Source organism: Mesoplodon mirus (assembly GCF_964341445.2).
Source record: "Mesoplodon mirus genome assembly, chromosome: 17".
NCBI lineage: Eukaryota > Metazoa > Chordata > Mammalia > Artiodactyla > Ziphiidae > Mesoplodon > Mesoplodon mirus.
In genome coordinates, this window is record NC_138993.1 from 68,493,340 (window position 1) to 68,509,775 (window position 16,436).

The 16,436-nt window shown below is 49.2% G+C and overlaps 2 protein-coding genes across 11 annotated transcripts in view; one reads left to right on the top strand and one right to left on the bottom strand.

The window, feature by feature from the left end:
• PCCA (propionyl-CoA carboxylase subunit alpha) overlaps nucleotides 1-2,842 on the top strand; it is a 344,033-nt gene extending 341,191 nt beyond the window's left edge. The window contains exons 24-25 of one of the 3 annotated variants that reach the window (XM_082602231.1): nucleotides 1,933-2,562; nucleotides 2,768-2,842. In XM_082602231.1, the coding sequence (XP_082458357.1) occupies nucleotides 1,933-2,001 (69 nt within the window). In that variant the 3' untranslated portion in view covers nucleotides 2,002-2,562; nucleotides 2,768-2,842. Of the gene's footprint in view, nucleotides 1-1,932; nucleotides 2,563-2,767 lie in introns of those variants that run through there. The other 2 variants (XM_082602232.1, XM_082602233.1) reach the window with 2 other exon arrangements.
• A 553-nt stretch (nucleotides 2,843-3,395) lies between these two features.
• The window catches only part of GGACT (gamma-glutamylamine cyclotransferase), a 47,810-nt gene continuing 34,769 nt past the window's right edge, over nucleotides 3,396-16,436 (bottom strand). For 2 of the 8 annotated variants that reach the window (XM_082602234.1, XM_082602236.1), the window contains exons 3-6: nucleotides 13,612-13,666; nucleotides 12,531-12,608; nucleotides 5,127-5,467; nucleotides 3,396-4,535 (exon numbers count right to left, since the gene is read on the bottom strand). In XM_082602234.1, the coding sequence (XP_082458360.1) occupies nucleotides 3,951-4,535; nucleotides 5,127-5,315 (774 nt within the window). In that variant the 5' untranslated portion in view covers nucleotides 5,316-5,467; nucleotides 12,531-12,608; nucleotides 13,612-13,666 and the 3' untranslated portion in view covers nucleotides 3,396-3,950. The other 6 variants (XM_082602235.1, XM_082602238.1, XM_082602240.1 and 3 more) reach the window with 6 other exon arrangements.

The following is a 16,436-nucleotide window of genomic DNA, read 5'->3' on the forward strand; positions in this document are numbered from 1 at the left end:
CAGAAAAGCTTTTTTAAGCAATAACTTCATAATTCTTCCTGCGACTAGGAAGGCACTGCTTGTAGCGGAATGGTCCTTTTCTGAAGGATGGTTTGGTTTGAAAGTACCACACAGCGGAGCGAGGAGAGGCGGGGCAGGTCGGGTGGGGTGGGGACAGCACTGTAGGCTGGCTGTGTCCTGCACTGTGGCCATGCCTGGAAGGCGCGATTGAGCCTTGGGGACAGTGGGTGTCCTGGCAGAAGGTACTGTCAGCTGCCAGTGAAGTCTGCATCAGAGAGACACAGCCTCCAGTTGCCTCCCGCAAAGGAAATGGAACTGATGTTCAGAGAACAGGCCGAGGGGGACGCCCCGGTCCAGCCCCAGCCAGGAGGGCAGAGGCCCAGCGTGTGACCAGCCTGGAGGGGCATCCGACGGCTGCACCCAGTCTCCTCGGGGTCTGGGAGAGGAGATCGGCACGCTCTGCGGCTTTGGGGGAATCCTGCTTCTCATACCTGATGACCCTTTAAGAAGTGAACAGGAAAGTGCTGGTTTCTGCTCTCGTAAAAATGGTTCTATTTGTCCCTTGGGATTAGTCAACATTTACGCTGCATTACTGTCATGAGCCTTCCCCTCTGTGATGAGCACCTGGCCTCATTTGGGGGACCCAGAATATACATCAGATGCACACCAGCGGCCCGTGTGCTGGCCTGAGGCACTGACGCCAAAATGAACGTGGCCTGAGCTCCCTGAAGGAGCAAGGAGCCTGCCCGTCTGCGTGGTCTGTGTCCTCGGGGCCTGGGTCTCCTGGGGAGGCCCTGGTGCTGTCAGGGTGGTGATGGGCTCTGGGTGAACTCGCACGTTGGCCCTGCCCTGTCAGCTCGAGTCCTGCCCCACAGGGCGAGGAGGACCGGGCCCGAGCCTGGGGCTGGCAGGTTTTGCTTTGAGAGGCCGGTTTTCCTCCCGGGGGCCCGTTCAGTACCAGCAGACCCTCCACTCTGGAATCGCAGCGTCATGACAAATGCGTCCTAGAAAGGCACCAGCGGCTTCAGATGATAAAAAGCAGCCACTTCAGGGCAAATAGCTCCTGCGGAACGAGGCCTTTCAAGTGTCACTGCACAGCTTCTCTTCGTCCCGAGAGACCGCGGGCTGGAACTCCAGGGAGAAGGAGGCCCTTCTTGCCGCTGCTGGCTCATGGCAGAGCCGCGGGGACACCGGCCAGGGCACCCAGCCCCACGTCTCTGGCACTTTTCCTGTTTGCCGCTTGCCCAGACGGCCAATTCCAACCCATCATTCATCTTCACGCCCCAGCAAGAACTTCCAAGTCAAATGACTGTCTCTAGTTTTAAGTGAACACAAATTTGGGAAAGCAAAAGCTGACTAAAATCGGGAGAAATCAGTGCAGTGAAAGGGCACGGCGGCAGCGTCACGGGAGCCCAGTGCCTGCCCCACGTCGCACCGCCAGGAGCAGCGCTCGGTTCTCTGAGGAATTTCATTTCCCTTCAGAAGGCGGCTTCTGGTCAGGCTAGGGAATTTCTCCTGTTAATTAGTACCTGTTTTGACTCTTGTATAATTGTGAGTGGGTCTGTCTGTTTGTTTGTTTAACACTAAGTACACCATTAACTCTCCCGGGTGTGGAGACTCATCCAGCATCATCACTGCCAGCTGAGACCCCCGAGGGCACCTGTGCAAAGGACAGCACAGAGGCCCTGCGACCAGCAGCTTTTAGGACCGACAAAGAGAAGGAGGGGAAGGTGGCGGCTCACAGCCCACTGCGGCGAGGAGTCCCTGTGCCCAAGGTCCCCTCTGGTGGACGCCCTACCTCCGAATGTTCTATCTGTGCTCCACAGCCCGCCAGGCTGTCCCATCATTTCCAGAAATGGGTGACGAGATGGCTTCCTCCTGGTCTAGTTAATAATTCTTACTCTCCCCCCCCTTTTTTTTTTTAAATTCAAGGTGAAATCGGTGCATTGTAAAGCTGGAGACACAGTTGGAGAAGGAGATCTGCTTGTGGAACTGGAATGAAGTATTTATAGCCTTTCAGTCATCACCCGATTTAATTAGCCATTTGTATTATTGTTCTTTCACACTCAATTTATTCAAGCGTTTTGCAGGAACACCCCTGTGTAGCAGATTTTACATGGTCATATTTATTCCACATATAGTCAAAACCAACATTCTGCCAAAAAATCACCAATGGAAATTTTTATTGATATAAATACTTGTACATACAATTTGTACTTCTGCTGTGAGATTTCCTAGTGTCAAAATTAAATCAATAAAACTGAACATTTGTCTAAATATTAGTTTGCCCTTTTTTTGAACGAAGACAATGTACATAAGAGGCTATGGGCTGTGCCAGGAGACTTTAAATACTGGCGTTTCATTGGGATCCTTTTTAAAAATTTATAGAAATACCAGTTCTTGGCCGTCAGTTTCGTTAAGTTAGCATTTGCCACTTTGTAACCCGATTACCTGCTTCATCCTGCTTGAGGACCTAACTCCTGCTTCCGGTTGTTCATAACCTCCCGAAGCCCAGACAGCGCAGATGACGGTCCTGGAAGTCCTTCCTGTGTGGCTCTAACGGTGAGTGTGGACCCCGAGTCCTCAGGGGCGACCCCCTTACCCATCCCAGGGCACCAGCGCGGGTACCCCTCGGGGCTCCCCTGGCCCAGTGGTGGTGGGCAGGGCTGCCACAGCTGACACCCATACCCGCCTTTCTGTGTTTTTGTGAAGCAAGTTTCCAATTAAGAAAAAAGGGCTAAAAATCACAATCATGCTTTTGTGCCAGATGCAGTTAAAGATCACAGTCTACCGTTAAGTTGGAGAGCGAGTGAGCGCTCCCAACGGAGGACGAGGTTGCGCGGGACCAGCAGCTGCGTTTTCACCTGGCTCTGAAATTCGCAGAATACATCGCGTACTTTGCCGGTAAGGAAGCAGAGGCGGAGTCGTGCGCTGATGTGCCGCTGACCCTGACAGGTTGTCGGACGGACTTCGCGCCTTGCTAAACTTAGCGTAGGTGCTGTTTGTATGTGGAAGCGAAGCTTTCTGTCAGGCCTGAAGAACAAATGACTAATGTGTTGGTTCTTCTCCAAAAGGCCCGCCCCCGAACGCTGCTCCCTTGGGGGGCGGGGCAGGGACCGTGCCTGCCCTGCGCTCCCGTGAGCTTCCGTCTGAAACTGGGGCGTTCAGCTGCTCTGCCAGCAAGTGGGCGCTTGCTGTTTTGCTAGATGAGAATGAAAAGAACCTTCTACCAAATAAGCAGACTCAAAAAGAAGGCCAACAGCAGCACCAATACTTTGATACTCGATGTCCCAAAAACATCTAGTTTAACTTTAAATGATCTTCAATACATAATCTCTGTCATAAGCCTGATCTGAAAATGAAGAATGATATTATGTATATATTCAGAAGTACTCTAAAACACAGCGTGGGTTTTTTTGAGGTTCTTTTATTACATTGAGACGTCTAAAATCAGCTTTAAAAAAATTTCTCAGTGCTACAGGTCAGACAGAACGGATACAGCAGGGCTGTTAAAGTCCAGCTGCCACACACAAGTCTTTATATTCATTTTAAATGTTATCTTCAGACTGAAGCAAAGAAAAAAACAAAAAACACCAACATAATAAGAAAAGCATAACATGAGTTTTCAAAATGTCATTTAGGGGAGTTAAAATCCTGAGTTTTTCTCATCCAGTACGTTCAAGCCCATGATGCTGTTTAAGCAGCAAGCAGTAAAGCAGCATCAGCAAGACAGACTTCAGGAAGCAATCTTGTTATTAGTCATGTCAAAATTATTTGGGAAATCGGCTGCCACCGAAGAAGACACTCCCCCCCCACCCCGCATAGAGATTTATAAATGTTTGTTTCAAAGGGTGTTCACAGGCTTTTGCATTCAGCGAGTGCGGACCCAGCGAGGCCATCCTCCAACCACCAGGCTCTCGGTCCTCGGGCGGCCGCTCCCCTCGCACTTCTCATCTGCTTTCCCGCGGACTATAGCGAAGCCCGTGCTCCCCCTGCGAGTCGTAATCGTCGTGGTACGGGAGGTGGACCCACTCAGGCGGGTAGGTGGCCGTGCTGTACACGAAGCACTGCAGGGTCCCGCCCGCCCCCTCAACAGCGACTGTCACCCGGGTGCGCTGGTACATGTCCGGGCAGCCTTCGAACTCGTCCAGGAAGCGCAGCATCTGCTCGTCCACGGCGTAGACCTCCCCAGCCACTCGGCACCCCCGGCCCGGCAGGTTCAGCAGCCGCGGGATATTGCGCTGCCCCGCGATCACCAGCGGGTACGGCTCGACCGTGCGACCCCAGCCCCGGAAGGCCGCGCGGCCGTGGGCGCCCTCCAGCAGGACCCCGTGGTTGGGCTGGCCCGTCTTCAGGGTCCCGTACACGAACACGTGGGCCATGCGGCCGGGAGCTGCGAGCGAGCGAGGACGGACGCACAGGTCCCGCGCGGCGGGGAAACGGGCGGCCTCGCCCCGGGCCTCCACTCCCGACCAGGCAGGGTTCCAGGAAGAGCGACTCGTGTCGGATGAGGCAGCCTGTCGTGGCAGCAAGCCCTGTAGAAGCGCGGTTTTGTAGAGCAGTTAGTTTTCAATCTCTTAAGAGGACTTTAAACAGTAAATATTACAGAAAAGTAAAAATAACGATAAACAAATAGAAACATATATATATATATATACGTGTATATCTATATACATGAATAATCACCTGTCATCAGCTACCAAAGAGAATTCCGGTTTCAGCACTAAATTTACATTCTGGCCCCGGCAAGACGCAGCAAAATGTTAGCTGCACCTTTCTGTGTCCCTTCCTTCTTCAAGGTCCTAGAGGGTGACACGGCCTCCCTGTGACTCAGCCCAGCGACCGACCATGGCTCCAGTGAGAGAGAAGGTAAATATTTACCCCGCTTCCTGGGTCTGGGCCACAGATGATTACATAACCGACCAAAGTGATTTGTGTAAGAGGGACTCAAACAAAAACGGAAACGAAAAGTTAAATGTCTGGGCCCCTCTTCCAAGCCTGGCATCTAGCTGCCCCGCTTGCCCCCAGCCCTTCAGACACCGAGGGACATGGCCCCGGTGTGCCAAGCGGGCTCTGCCGCCAGTCACATGGCCAGGTGGCCCTTGGAAAAGTCACACTTAACTCACAGGACTCGACTTTCTTCCCAGCAAACACGGGCTGGTCTGGGGGTCTGGGCCTCGCCCCACCTCCTCCGGGGAGGATAGGCGGTGCCCACAGGCCATCACAGCCGCCCACTCGGGCCCACCCTTCCTCTCTGCCGCCTCGGTCTCAGCCGCCAGCCTTGAGCAGGACAGAGACGGGATGGGAGCTGTCATTGCAGGGACGGACAGTGGAGGAAGGGCAGGCCGGAGGGGCGGGGCTTGAGCGGCGGCTGCCCAGGTGTGCAGGTCCAGCTGTGAACGAGGAGAGTGCAGGGGCCGAGGGGCCGGGCAGGCGGCAGGCCCACTGCTGCTGGGGGAGGGCGTGCCTGGGAAGATGGAGAGACGGGTGGTGGTGGGGGGCGCCTAGGGCGGGCGGGAGCCCAGCCAGCCCCACCTTCCCTCCCCCACACTTGCATCTGCCTTCCAGCACGTTCTGGCAATAACAACTCCAGGTTGAAGCGGGATGCATGGCTCCCACCCTCGCCGGGACCGTCCCCCAGAACCCTAGTGGGCCCGCTGCCTGGTCCCTCCGGCCTGTCCCCGTGCAGCCCCCAGGGGCCTGGCCGCACCCTCTCCAGGGCTCGGCCCGTCGGGGCCTGTGGCCATGAGCAATCGCCTCCCTGCCCAGGTGACACCCTCCCTGAGCGGCACCCACCCCAGCCCTCTGGGCTCCGTCACCCTGGTTGGCTCTCTTCGCAGCGCATGTTCTCTAAACCACTGCTTGCCTTGTTCGCTACCAGAACGTGAAGAGTTGAGAGAGTGCAGCGAAACCGCCCAGCCCCTCAAGGCTGAGTCTCGGGTCGGTGAGGACTGAGGCCGCACAGCTGGGCCGGGGCCAGACCAGTTGACACTGGAGGTGTCGTCTTTGCTCTCCTGATGGCTGGTGCTCTCATGTCCCCGCCCTTTGATTAGGTTTTAAAGCAACACGTGTCCATAAGGTAAAGTCAAGTAACTTTACAAGGAAAATAAAATCCCTACCCATTCCCACTCCCTTGAAGAGACCCGTTGAAGCCCCTGAACTGTTGTTGCGTCTGGTATTTGTCTCTACGTTGTTGGTTATACCACTGCTTCCCGATGTTTTAAGTTGTCTGCCTTCCTACCCAAAGCAGGTGAGCACAGCGGTTTAAAGCACGGACTTTAGAACCAACTTCCCTGGGTTGAAATCCTGGCTCTGCCACTCATTAGCTGTGTGGCTTTAGGCAAACAACTTAACCTCTCTGTGCCCCGGCTTCCTGGACTGTCAGAGGAGGCAGACAGCCACCTGCCTGGAGGACTGCTGTGGTGGTGCAGGAGTTGAGGCCTGGGCCGGTCCCGCCCGCTCGGTAAGGCTGCGTCAGATGTTCCTGCTGTAGAGCCTGGCGCCTGCCTCTCGCCCCACATTCCTCCAATAGGCTCACATCACAATTTTTGGTCAAATCCATATTCAGTTCAGCATTAGAACTATGTAGACACTGTTCTCAGATAAGGCACATAGTGTACTATGATTAATTTCCTTTCTTGGACAACTTCTTGTTTTTTTTGGAATTGAAAGTTGCTTCGGCCTTTTTTTCCCCCTTTTTTGCCCTTTGCTCCAGTTCCTCTGACAGCCCTCCGGCCTCATGTCTTCTGAAGGTGCCTGAAGAACCCTTCTGGCCCTGACCCCCCGCGGCTTCCATTCCTCCCGGGAGCTGTGGCTCCGGGCGGCCCTCGTGCTCCAGCCTGGTCTGCGGTGCCTCCCACGCTTCTCCCAGAGCCCCGGCCCTGCGTCCCACGGCCCCTTCTTGGTTGACTCCCTCATTTTACTGAAGCTCGTTCTTTCCCCACCTCAATTAACAGGGTAACTAGGTGAGATTTCTCACTGCCTTCTTCCAGAATTTTGAAGGCGTTTCTCCCGTGTCTTCTGGTGCCCCCATTCATGCTGAGACGTCCAGGGCCATTGGGACCCACGGCCCTTTGTACGGGACTCAGGTTCTTCTCTGGAGGCTCCTAGGGTCTTCTTTTCGCCCCTGGATTGTGAGGGTCTATGATGAGGAGTCTCCATGTGGGACTGTTTCATTCACTGTGCCAGAAACTTCCATCTGAAGACTCAGTATCGTGGGTCCTAGGAATTTTCTTCCCTCTCCTTCCTTCCTGTTCTCTTTCTGGGTCTCCAGAACTCAGATGTTGCATATCCTGGATTAATCTCCCAATTTTCTTTTTGTAGCCTACTTTATCTCCCAACACTTCTATTATTTTGAAAAATATTTTTGCCACCATATTTATTTCCAAGATCTTCTCCCTGTTCCCTCATTTCGTTAGCATCCTGTCCTTTCCCAGCATAACCCCATCTCTCCTCATCATGAATCTGGAGGGTTTAAGTTTTTATCTTTCCCAGTATTGCCTCTCCTCCTCCTGAATTCCTCTCTTCTCCTTGTTTTATGTTTCTTTAAGAGGTTTTCTTCAAGCGTCTCAGTGTCCTTGGCTGGCCTTTCATGTGGAAAGTGGGACACCACGCAGGAAGCTGTGAGTGAGTGGAAGCCTGTCGACTGGCCGGCCTGGCGTGGGGGCTGGATAACGGAATCCACGGGAATGTGGACTCCCCTCCCTGCCCGTCTTTAGGGTGCCCCTCGCCCGCACCCTCGGCTGGGCCTGGGCCTCCCGACACCAGGCTTCCCGCTAAGCCTCTCCGGACAGTAGCCCACCCTTGCCCTGCTGGGCAGAGGGACGGTCGGGGTCTCTGCTCCCCGCTCAGACGGCCGCCGCCTCCTTTTCCACCCCTCACCCCGCCCTCACACGCCTACAGGGCGGCAGTGGGAGCTTCCCTGGCGTCCGGGGCACCGCTGGCGGGCTCCCCAGCGGGGATTTAGGTTTCCGGTGTCTCGAGGCTGCTGAGTCAGCCAGCGCTCGTCTCTCTGTTCTATCTATCTTCCAGAATCTCGTTGCCCTCTCCCATCTGTTGTCTTCATGGGTCACGGGGGGTGGCCTTTGGGGACAGAGCGGGGATAAAGGAGCCTGTTCCTTGCACCACTGCACCACCGGGCCTTCCCTCACGGGGCCCCCGGCTCGGCCACTGTGTCCTTCTGGAGGCTCGACGTGGGACAGGAAGCAGCAGTGCCTCGGGAGCTGCTTGCTTAGACGGGTGGTGAGACGAGTTCTTCACTAGGGTACCGGTGACGGGAGTGTGTCGCCAAGAGAAAGCCAGTAATGTAGCAACTCTGGGGACCAGAGAGGCTGGTGACGGCCAGTTTACACTCCCACCTACAGTGCACAAGGGGTCCAGTTTCTCCACATCCTCACTACTTGTTATTTCCTCCCTTCTTTTTTTTATGGCCATCCTAAAGGGTGTGGGGTGGTATTTCACTGTGGCGTTTTTAAAAAAATTTTTTTATTGGAGTATATAGTTGATTTACAATGTGTGTTTCAGGTGTACAGCAAAGTGATTCAGTTATACATATTCATATATTCATTCTTTTTCAGATTCTTTACCCATATAGGTTATTACAGAATACTGAGGAGAGTTCCCTGTGCTATACAGTAGGTCCTTGTTGGTTATCTATTTTATATATAGTAGTGTGTGTATGTTAATCCCAAACTCCTAATTTATACCCCCCAACCCGTTTCCCCTTTGGTAACCATAATGTTTTTGAAATCTGTGAGTCTGTTTCTGTTTTGTAAATAAGTTCATTTGTATCCTTTTTTTAAATGAGAGTCCACATGAGCGATATTATATATGTCTTTCTCTTTCTGATTTACTTCACTTAGTATGATCTTGGTCCATCCATGTTGCTGCAAATGGCATTATTTTATTCTTTTTTTTATGGCTGAGTAATATTGCATTGTATATACACACCACATCTTCTTTATCCACTCCTCTGTCGATGGACGTGTAGGTTGCTTTCATGTCTTGGCTATTGTAAATAGAGCTGCAATGAACATTGGGGTGCATGTGTCTTTTCGAATTATGGTTTTCTTTGGATATATGCCCAGGAGTGGGATTGCTGGATCATGTGGTAGTACTGTTTTTAGCTTTTAAGGAAACTCCATACTGTTCTCCATAGTGGTAGTACCAATTTACATTCCTGCCAACAGTGTAAGGGGGTTCCCTTTTCTCCACACCCTCTCCAGCATTTATTATTTGTAGACTTTTTGATGACGGCCATTCTGACCTGTGTGAGGTGACACCTCATGATAGTTTTGATTTGCATTTTCTCTAATGATTACCGACGTTGAGCATCGTTTCATGTGCTTTTTGGCCACCTGTATGTCTCCTTTGGAGAAGTGTCTATTTAGGTCTTCTGCCCATTTTTTGATCGGGTTGTTTTTTTTGATATTGAGCTGCATAAGATGTTTGTATATTTTGGAGATTAATTCCCTTGTTGGTCACTTCGTTTGCAAATATTTTCTCCCATGCTGTGGGTTGTCTTTTCATTTTGTTTCATTGTGAGTCTTAATTTGCATTTCTGTAGTGATTAGTGATGTTGAACATCTTTTCATGTTGGCCATTGTGTATCTTCTTTGGAGAAATGTCTCTTTTAAGTCCTTTGCCTGTTTTTTCTTTTGTTGTTGTTTTTTTTTAAATTTATTTTGGTTGTGCTGGGTTTTAGTTGCAGCAGGCGGGGCTCCTTAGTTGCGGCTCGCTGGCTCCTTCAGTTGCGGCTCACTGGCTCCTTAGTTGTGGCATGCATGTGGGATCTAGTTCCCTGACCAGGGCTAGAACCCATGTCCCCTGCATTGGGAGGAGGGTTCTTAAACACTGCGCCACCAGGGAAGCCCCATTGCCTGTTTTTTAATCAGATTTTTTTTCTTTGTTGAGTTACTGCAGTTCTCTGTATCTTCTGGATATTAACCTCTTATTAGATACATGATTTGCAAATATTTTCTCCCATTTCATAGGTTGAGGTCGCCTTTTTACTCTGCTGATTGTGTTTTTTTGCTGCACAGAAGTTTTAAATTTTGATGTCACCCAATTTTTGCTTTTATTGCCTGTCATTCTGGTGTCATATCCAAGAAACCCTTGCCAAGCCCAGTGTCATGAAGCTTTTGCCCTGTCTTCTCCTAAGAGTTTTATAGTTTTAGCTCTTATGTTGAGCACTTTTATCCATGTTGAGTTAATCTTTGTATACAGTGTAAAGTAAGGCCCCAACTTCATTCTTTTGCATATAAATATCTAGTTTTCCAATTGTTGAAAAGAACGTCTGTTCCCTGTTGGTCTTTCCACCTTTTTCAAAAATCATTTGACCATATATCTAAGGATTTATTTCTGGGTTATTTCTACATTCTCTATTGTGTTCAGTTGATCTACATATCTGTCTGAATGTCAATATCATGCTGTTTTGATTGCTGTAGGATTGCTGTAGCTTTGCAGTATGTTTTGAAATCAGGACATATGAGATCTCCAGCTTTATTGTTTTTTTTTTTTTTCCTCAAGATTGCTTTGCTCACTTGGGGTCCCTTGAAATTCCGTATGAATTTCAGGATGGGTTTTTTTTTTTTTTTCTTTCCCTGAAAGAAAAACACTATTGGGAATTTTGACAAGAATAGCATTAAATCTGTTTAGGTGGTACTGACATCTTAACAATATTAAGTAAGTCTTCCAGTCCATGAAGAGGTCTTTCTATTTAATTTCTTTCAACAATGTTTTGTAGTTTTCAGTGTACAAGTCTTTCATCTCCTTGGTTAAGTTTCCTAAGTATTTTATTCTTTTTGATGTTATTGTAAGTAGAATTGTTTAAAAAATTTTTTTTGATTGTTCATCATTAATGTATTGAAATGCAACTGATCTTTGTACACTGATTTTGTACCCTGCAACTTTGCTGAATTCATTTACTAGTTTTAATAGTTTTCTTATAGAAATGTTAGGATTTTCTACATAAGATCATGTGAACAGACAGAATCCTACTTCTTCCTTTCCAATTTGGATGTCTTTTATTACTTTTTCTTGCCTGATTATCCATGTATAACTTTTATCACTATATTGGATAAAAGTGGTAAAAGCAAACATCCCTATCTATAAAAAGCTTTTTCACCATTAAGTGTGATGTTAGCTATGGGCTTGTCATATACAGCCTTTATTAGGCTGAGGTAATTTCCTTCTATTCCTAGTTTAAGTGTTTTTACCATGAAGTGGTGTTGAATCTTGTCAGATGATTTTCTGTATCAATTGAGATAGTTTTTTTTTTCCTTCATTCTGTTAAAGTAGTGTACAATATTGACTGATTTTCATATGTTGAACCATCCTTGCATTCCAAGAATAAATCCCCCTTGGTCATGGTATAATCCTTTTAATGTGTTATTGAATTCTCTTTGCTAGTATTTTGTTTAGAATTTTTGCATCAATCTTCATCAGAGATATTAGTCTGTACTTTTCTTTTTTTTTTTTTTTTTTCTTTTTGCGGTATGCGGGCCTCTCACTGTTGTGGCCTCCCCCGTTGCGGAGCACAGGCTCCGGATGCGCAGGCCCAGCGGCCATGGCTCACGGGCCCAGCCGCTCCGCGGCATATGGGATCCTCCCAGACCGGGGCACGAACCCGTATCCCCTGCATCGGCAGGCGGACTCTCAACCACTGCGCCACCAGGGAGGCCCTGTACTTTTCTTATAGTGTCTTCTGGCTTCAGTTATCAGGGTTGTGCTGGCCTCATTGAATGAGTTTGGAAGTGTTCCTTCCTTTTAAATTTTTGGGAAGAGTTTGAGGAGAACTCATGTTGATTCTCTTTACATGTTTGGTAGACTTCACCAGTGAAGCCATCTTGTTCTGGAATTTTCATTGTGGAGAGACTTTTGATTACTGAGTCAATCTTCTTACTAGTTATAGGTCTGTTCAGATTTTCTATTTCATCATGATTCAGTCTTAGTAAGGTGTGTGTTTCTAGGAATTTATCCATTTCATTTAGGTTACCAATTTGTTGCCATACAGTTGTTCACAGTATTCTCTTACAGTCCTTTATATTTTTGTAAAATGGGTTTTAATGTTCTTGCTTTCATTTTTTGATTTTAGTTACTTGCATCTTCTTTTTCTTAGTTAATCTAGCTAAAAAAGTTTGTTGCTCTTAAGAAAATCAACTCTTGCTTTCACTGATTTTTCTCTATTCATCTCTGTTCTCATCTGTATTATTTCCTTCCTCTGCTAGCTTTGGGTTTAGTTTTTCTTTTTCGAGTTCCTTATCGCCCTATACTCCTGCTCCTTGTACGTCATGTTCAGCCGATTTCCAAGGGCTGCTGTGAAGGTCACAGCCATCAGAACATGTGAAAAGACTACTGCACTGGCCAGATCCGCTCAGACCGCAGCCAGGGCTAACTGAAGATATGCCTGTGATTCACTCAGGCCAGAAACACACACACTGGGCCCCTCCTGACACACAACGCCTCTGGGCCAGGCTACGAGAGGGGAGTACTGCCACTGCAGAAGGGAATGCTGCCTCTGAGGCTCATACATTGCAGTCTGTCTGCCACCCCATTCTCCTCCTGCCGTGTAGTAGTTCCTTCCACGGCAGTGGGTTATGGTTGGAGTCCTGAATAAAATGCAAGTACCTGATTAAATAAATAATGGATAGAAACAGCTGTAGGTGAGCCATCTGGGCTTTTCCAGAGCAACTTGAAGAGTGCCCATCAGGAGCGGTTGCATCTCTGCTTTAATGTGAAGCAGATGCTCCCAGGTAGGCCTGTTCTAGGACACTGATGGTCAGGCCAGGCCAGCCCCTGCAGGGAACATCACTGGGCCAGATGGCCATTAAGGGGCACAATGCACACACAGTAAGTGTAAAGGAGGACACTGTGGTACAATGACAGGCCTGAATCAAATTCCCACCTCCACCACCTAACAAACAACTGTGGGTCTCTGGGAAAGTTATTTAAACTCTCTGAACTTCTATGCCTGTTCTTTAAAACTGCATTCATCCTGTCTCCCTAAGAGCTAATCACTACTGACTGCCAACTGTGGGCCAGGCCTCAGGACCCGATGAAGGTTAATTAATTCCCTTTTCCCCTTGACCCTGTTCCCGCCTAAGTTCTCCACCCCAACGCTTTCCTTTATAAAGATCTTATATATCTACTAGCTTATATTCTTCTCAAGGAAGCCCCTTATAAATAAAACAAAAAAGAATATTCTACATAGTAAATGGGAGAGGGAATCAAGCCATATCAAGCATTAGTTGTGGCCTTAATTTTTCAGAGCCAAAGCAAATACCTGGGAAGGTGATTGATATTACATAGAAATGATCATGGTTAAGCCACAGGGTGTTGATTCCAACTCTGTAGAAAATCAGTTCAGTAACTTTCTTCCACAGACGATGATAGCTTATTTCCATTAAAAAAAAACAAACAGACCTGGCAATAAAAATTTAAACTTTTCTAGGAAATAATGTAGCCTCACAGAATGATGAAATTATAGTTTTCTACATTTTATCTACTGAATTTTATCCTTTATAATATTAGTTTGAGAATACTACTTATGTAATAAAAAAGAAAACTAATAATCTGCATTTCTGGCTCCTTTCACAAGAAAAACATCATTACCTTTCTGATTGTGTTTTGAACAACAAACACAGATCCTTCAGGAAGAGCCTCATCCCTGTGGGGACTGAGAAAGGATCAGAGTTAAGCACTGAAACAAGCAATTAATTCCCATTAGAGGATTAAGGCACTCATGTTCACTTTGAGTCAGAAAAATGAATTGTGAATAAAATCATGTACAACCAAGAGGTTACTTGTCAAAGTTAATAAATTAGAGAACTGAAGGGCAAAGTGGAAAGCACAGAAGTTGAGTGGCCACATGAGCACCGGCGAGGAAACTGGGTTTTGTATTCAAAACTGGGTTTTGAATTCACTGGACAAGATCCACCGTCTCAAGATGCCGTAGCAACGTGGGACGGGGTGGGGGGTACAGTTTCTGCCACATGGTGCTGCCTTTAATAGGTGCATTCCATGAAGAGAAGCCTAAAGGTGTTTCCACCCTATTATGTCACCCCCCCATGCATAGATTTCCCTATAATATCTTATCATTAATAAAAGACTCTATGGAAGAGACATACAAGATATATTAACATTCAACTTGATGCATTTTACTTTTGGGTTTTAGAACTGATTCTAAATGAACTCAAGCAATGCCTTTGCAAGCAACTTTCCTGATTGGGAGGCCCTGCTGTGATCAGGACTTAGTCACCCTCCCCTTGGGAGTCTTAAAGCCCAAAAGGTGAACCCTTGTCTCAAACCCAACTAGTTAGGAATAATGTGGACATCCAGGGGTCAGCCCAGAGGTGGAAGAGGCTCAGAGAGAGTCTCAAAAAGTTTTATTTCAGCAAAATTTGGTTAGTTTAACATTGTCAATATTTAAGAAAACAAAAACACTCATGGAAATGTCCATCTGGCCTGGCACTGCTTGAAATGCCTCTGTCACTTATTCAGCAGTTTTCTTACTGAAACACAGTCCATCTAGAGTTTCATATTTCATCGCTGAAGCAGAAATTGAAAGTCATTATGAGTCCTTCGCATAATTATTGGGGTTTTCCTGCTTAATATTTTTTCTTAGCCACCTGGTGGCAAGAGTGTAAAAGGCAGGACTTCATTTCAGAGTTTAATCTGCTGGTTTACAAATTAACTACTGCACACACTGGGGCCATATTTAGAAACACACACACATACCAGCTGCCAGAGGATTTAAATGGACACCAGCTTCTAACATGAAAACAACCTTTAAAAATGAAAAAAGGTGTCTCCACAAAAATATTCATCCTGTATTAATATTTAATGACAGGAGGAAATGCTAGACAGCTGGAAATGATGACATACAGATTTTACTGTTTTCTCTAAGTGATAAATCCTTAAGCCGTGAACACTGCCTGCCTGCTGTAGAGGCCAGACTGTGCTAGAAAAGACAGGTGAAACGACGGCTTCGGTCGCACCAAGTTACGGCTCTGCCGCTCGCCCCTGGCTGGACGCCCAGCGGCCCCGCATCTCTGCCTCCCCGCCTGCCTGCTGTATGAGTAGCTTTTCTCGTCCACCATCGTGTGTCAAAGTTGGCTCCCACCAAACCCGTGACGGCCCCTGTCACAGCGAGGACCAGCTTCAGCGAAGCCACGCGCTGCCCCGGACCTCGTGTGGCCAGGGGCCCGGGCACGGCCTCAGCAGATGTTACTCAGGGCCGCCGAACGTCGGTAAAGGCACGTGTGATGTGTGCTCGCTTCTCCTTGTATAGGAACCGCCCTCCCTTCCTACTGTAACGTTCCTGTCCCCGGAGAGACGACTCAGTGTCTGCTATAGTTACACGGTCATTCTTCAGAGGTTTCTAGGGCTGTAGGAAACAGGTGAAAAAACAAGCCGCCTCGACCTCTGCCCTGGAGCTCGGTCAGCCTCTCCTGGGCCGGGCGCTGCCAGGGAGGCCGCGCGTCCTGCGGCCGCTTTGATGCTCCCCCCTCGCCCCCTCACGCTGCCTTCTTTGCAGCGGCCGCCAGGGCTTCCTGCCCGCCGCCCCGCTGGGGACCCCAGAAACGTGTATGGCAGGACACCCTCCTGACGTGAGCCCAGCGGCCCGGGCGACGCAGTGCCTCTGAAATCCAGAGGCTGGGTTCACACTCGCAGTCCCCCCAGACTCCGAGCCTTCGCGGGTCCGTGATGACAAGCGGCGCGTACCGGTCCTGATGGCCCACGGGGCCTCCGAGTGCTGCCTGGCAACCGTCCCGCGGGCTTTTAAGCTTTGCCCACGCCAGAAATTCTTCGAAGAAAAAGAAAACGTTTAATGCCACACCATTTTAAAGGCCACTGTGTTGACATCTTTTAAATATACAGTGACCACAAGGGAGATGTGATGGCCGGCCGCCGCCAGGCGCACCCTGAGGCCCGTCAGGAGCAGCTGGACAGGCCCGGCGCCGCCGGGAAAGGGCCGCAGGGGACGGTGGGATGCGGAGCGGGCGGCTAGAGCGGAGGCGCTGCCCGCGGCGGGCTCCCAGGACTCGCCACCGCTCGTGTCCTGGCGAGTCGGACCCCCCGCGCAGTCGTCATCACCAAGAGCCCACCTGCCCGGTGGGCGTGGCTTCAGGCTCAGAGGGGAAAATTTGAATAATACCACCCCCAGGACTGAGGGCATTTTTACCGTGTTAGATGCTAGATGCTTCGCTTACGCTAACACTCAAAGCAAGATCGCCTCACTCCCCACCGCTGTCCACTTTACAGACGGGGAAACTAGGAGATGAGACGATGTACACAGATGGCCAGGCTGAAGACCTGCCTTCACGCAGGGGCTCCGCCGGCTCCAGGAGGAGGTGTCCTCGCCTGCCTCCTGCGCAGACGCAGAACAGGAACAACTCCCAGCCCCCGAAGGGCTCCCGGCAGCCATGGCCCGGGAA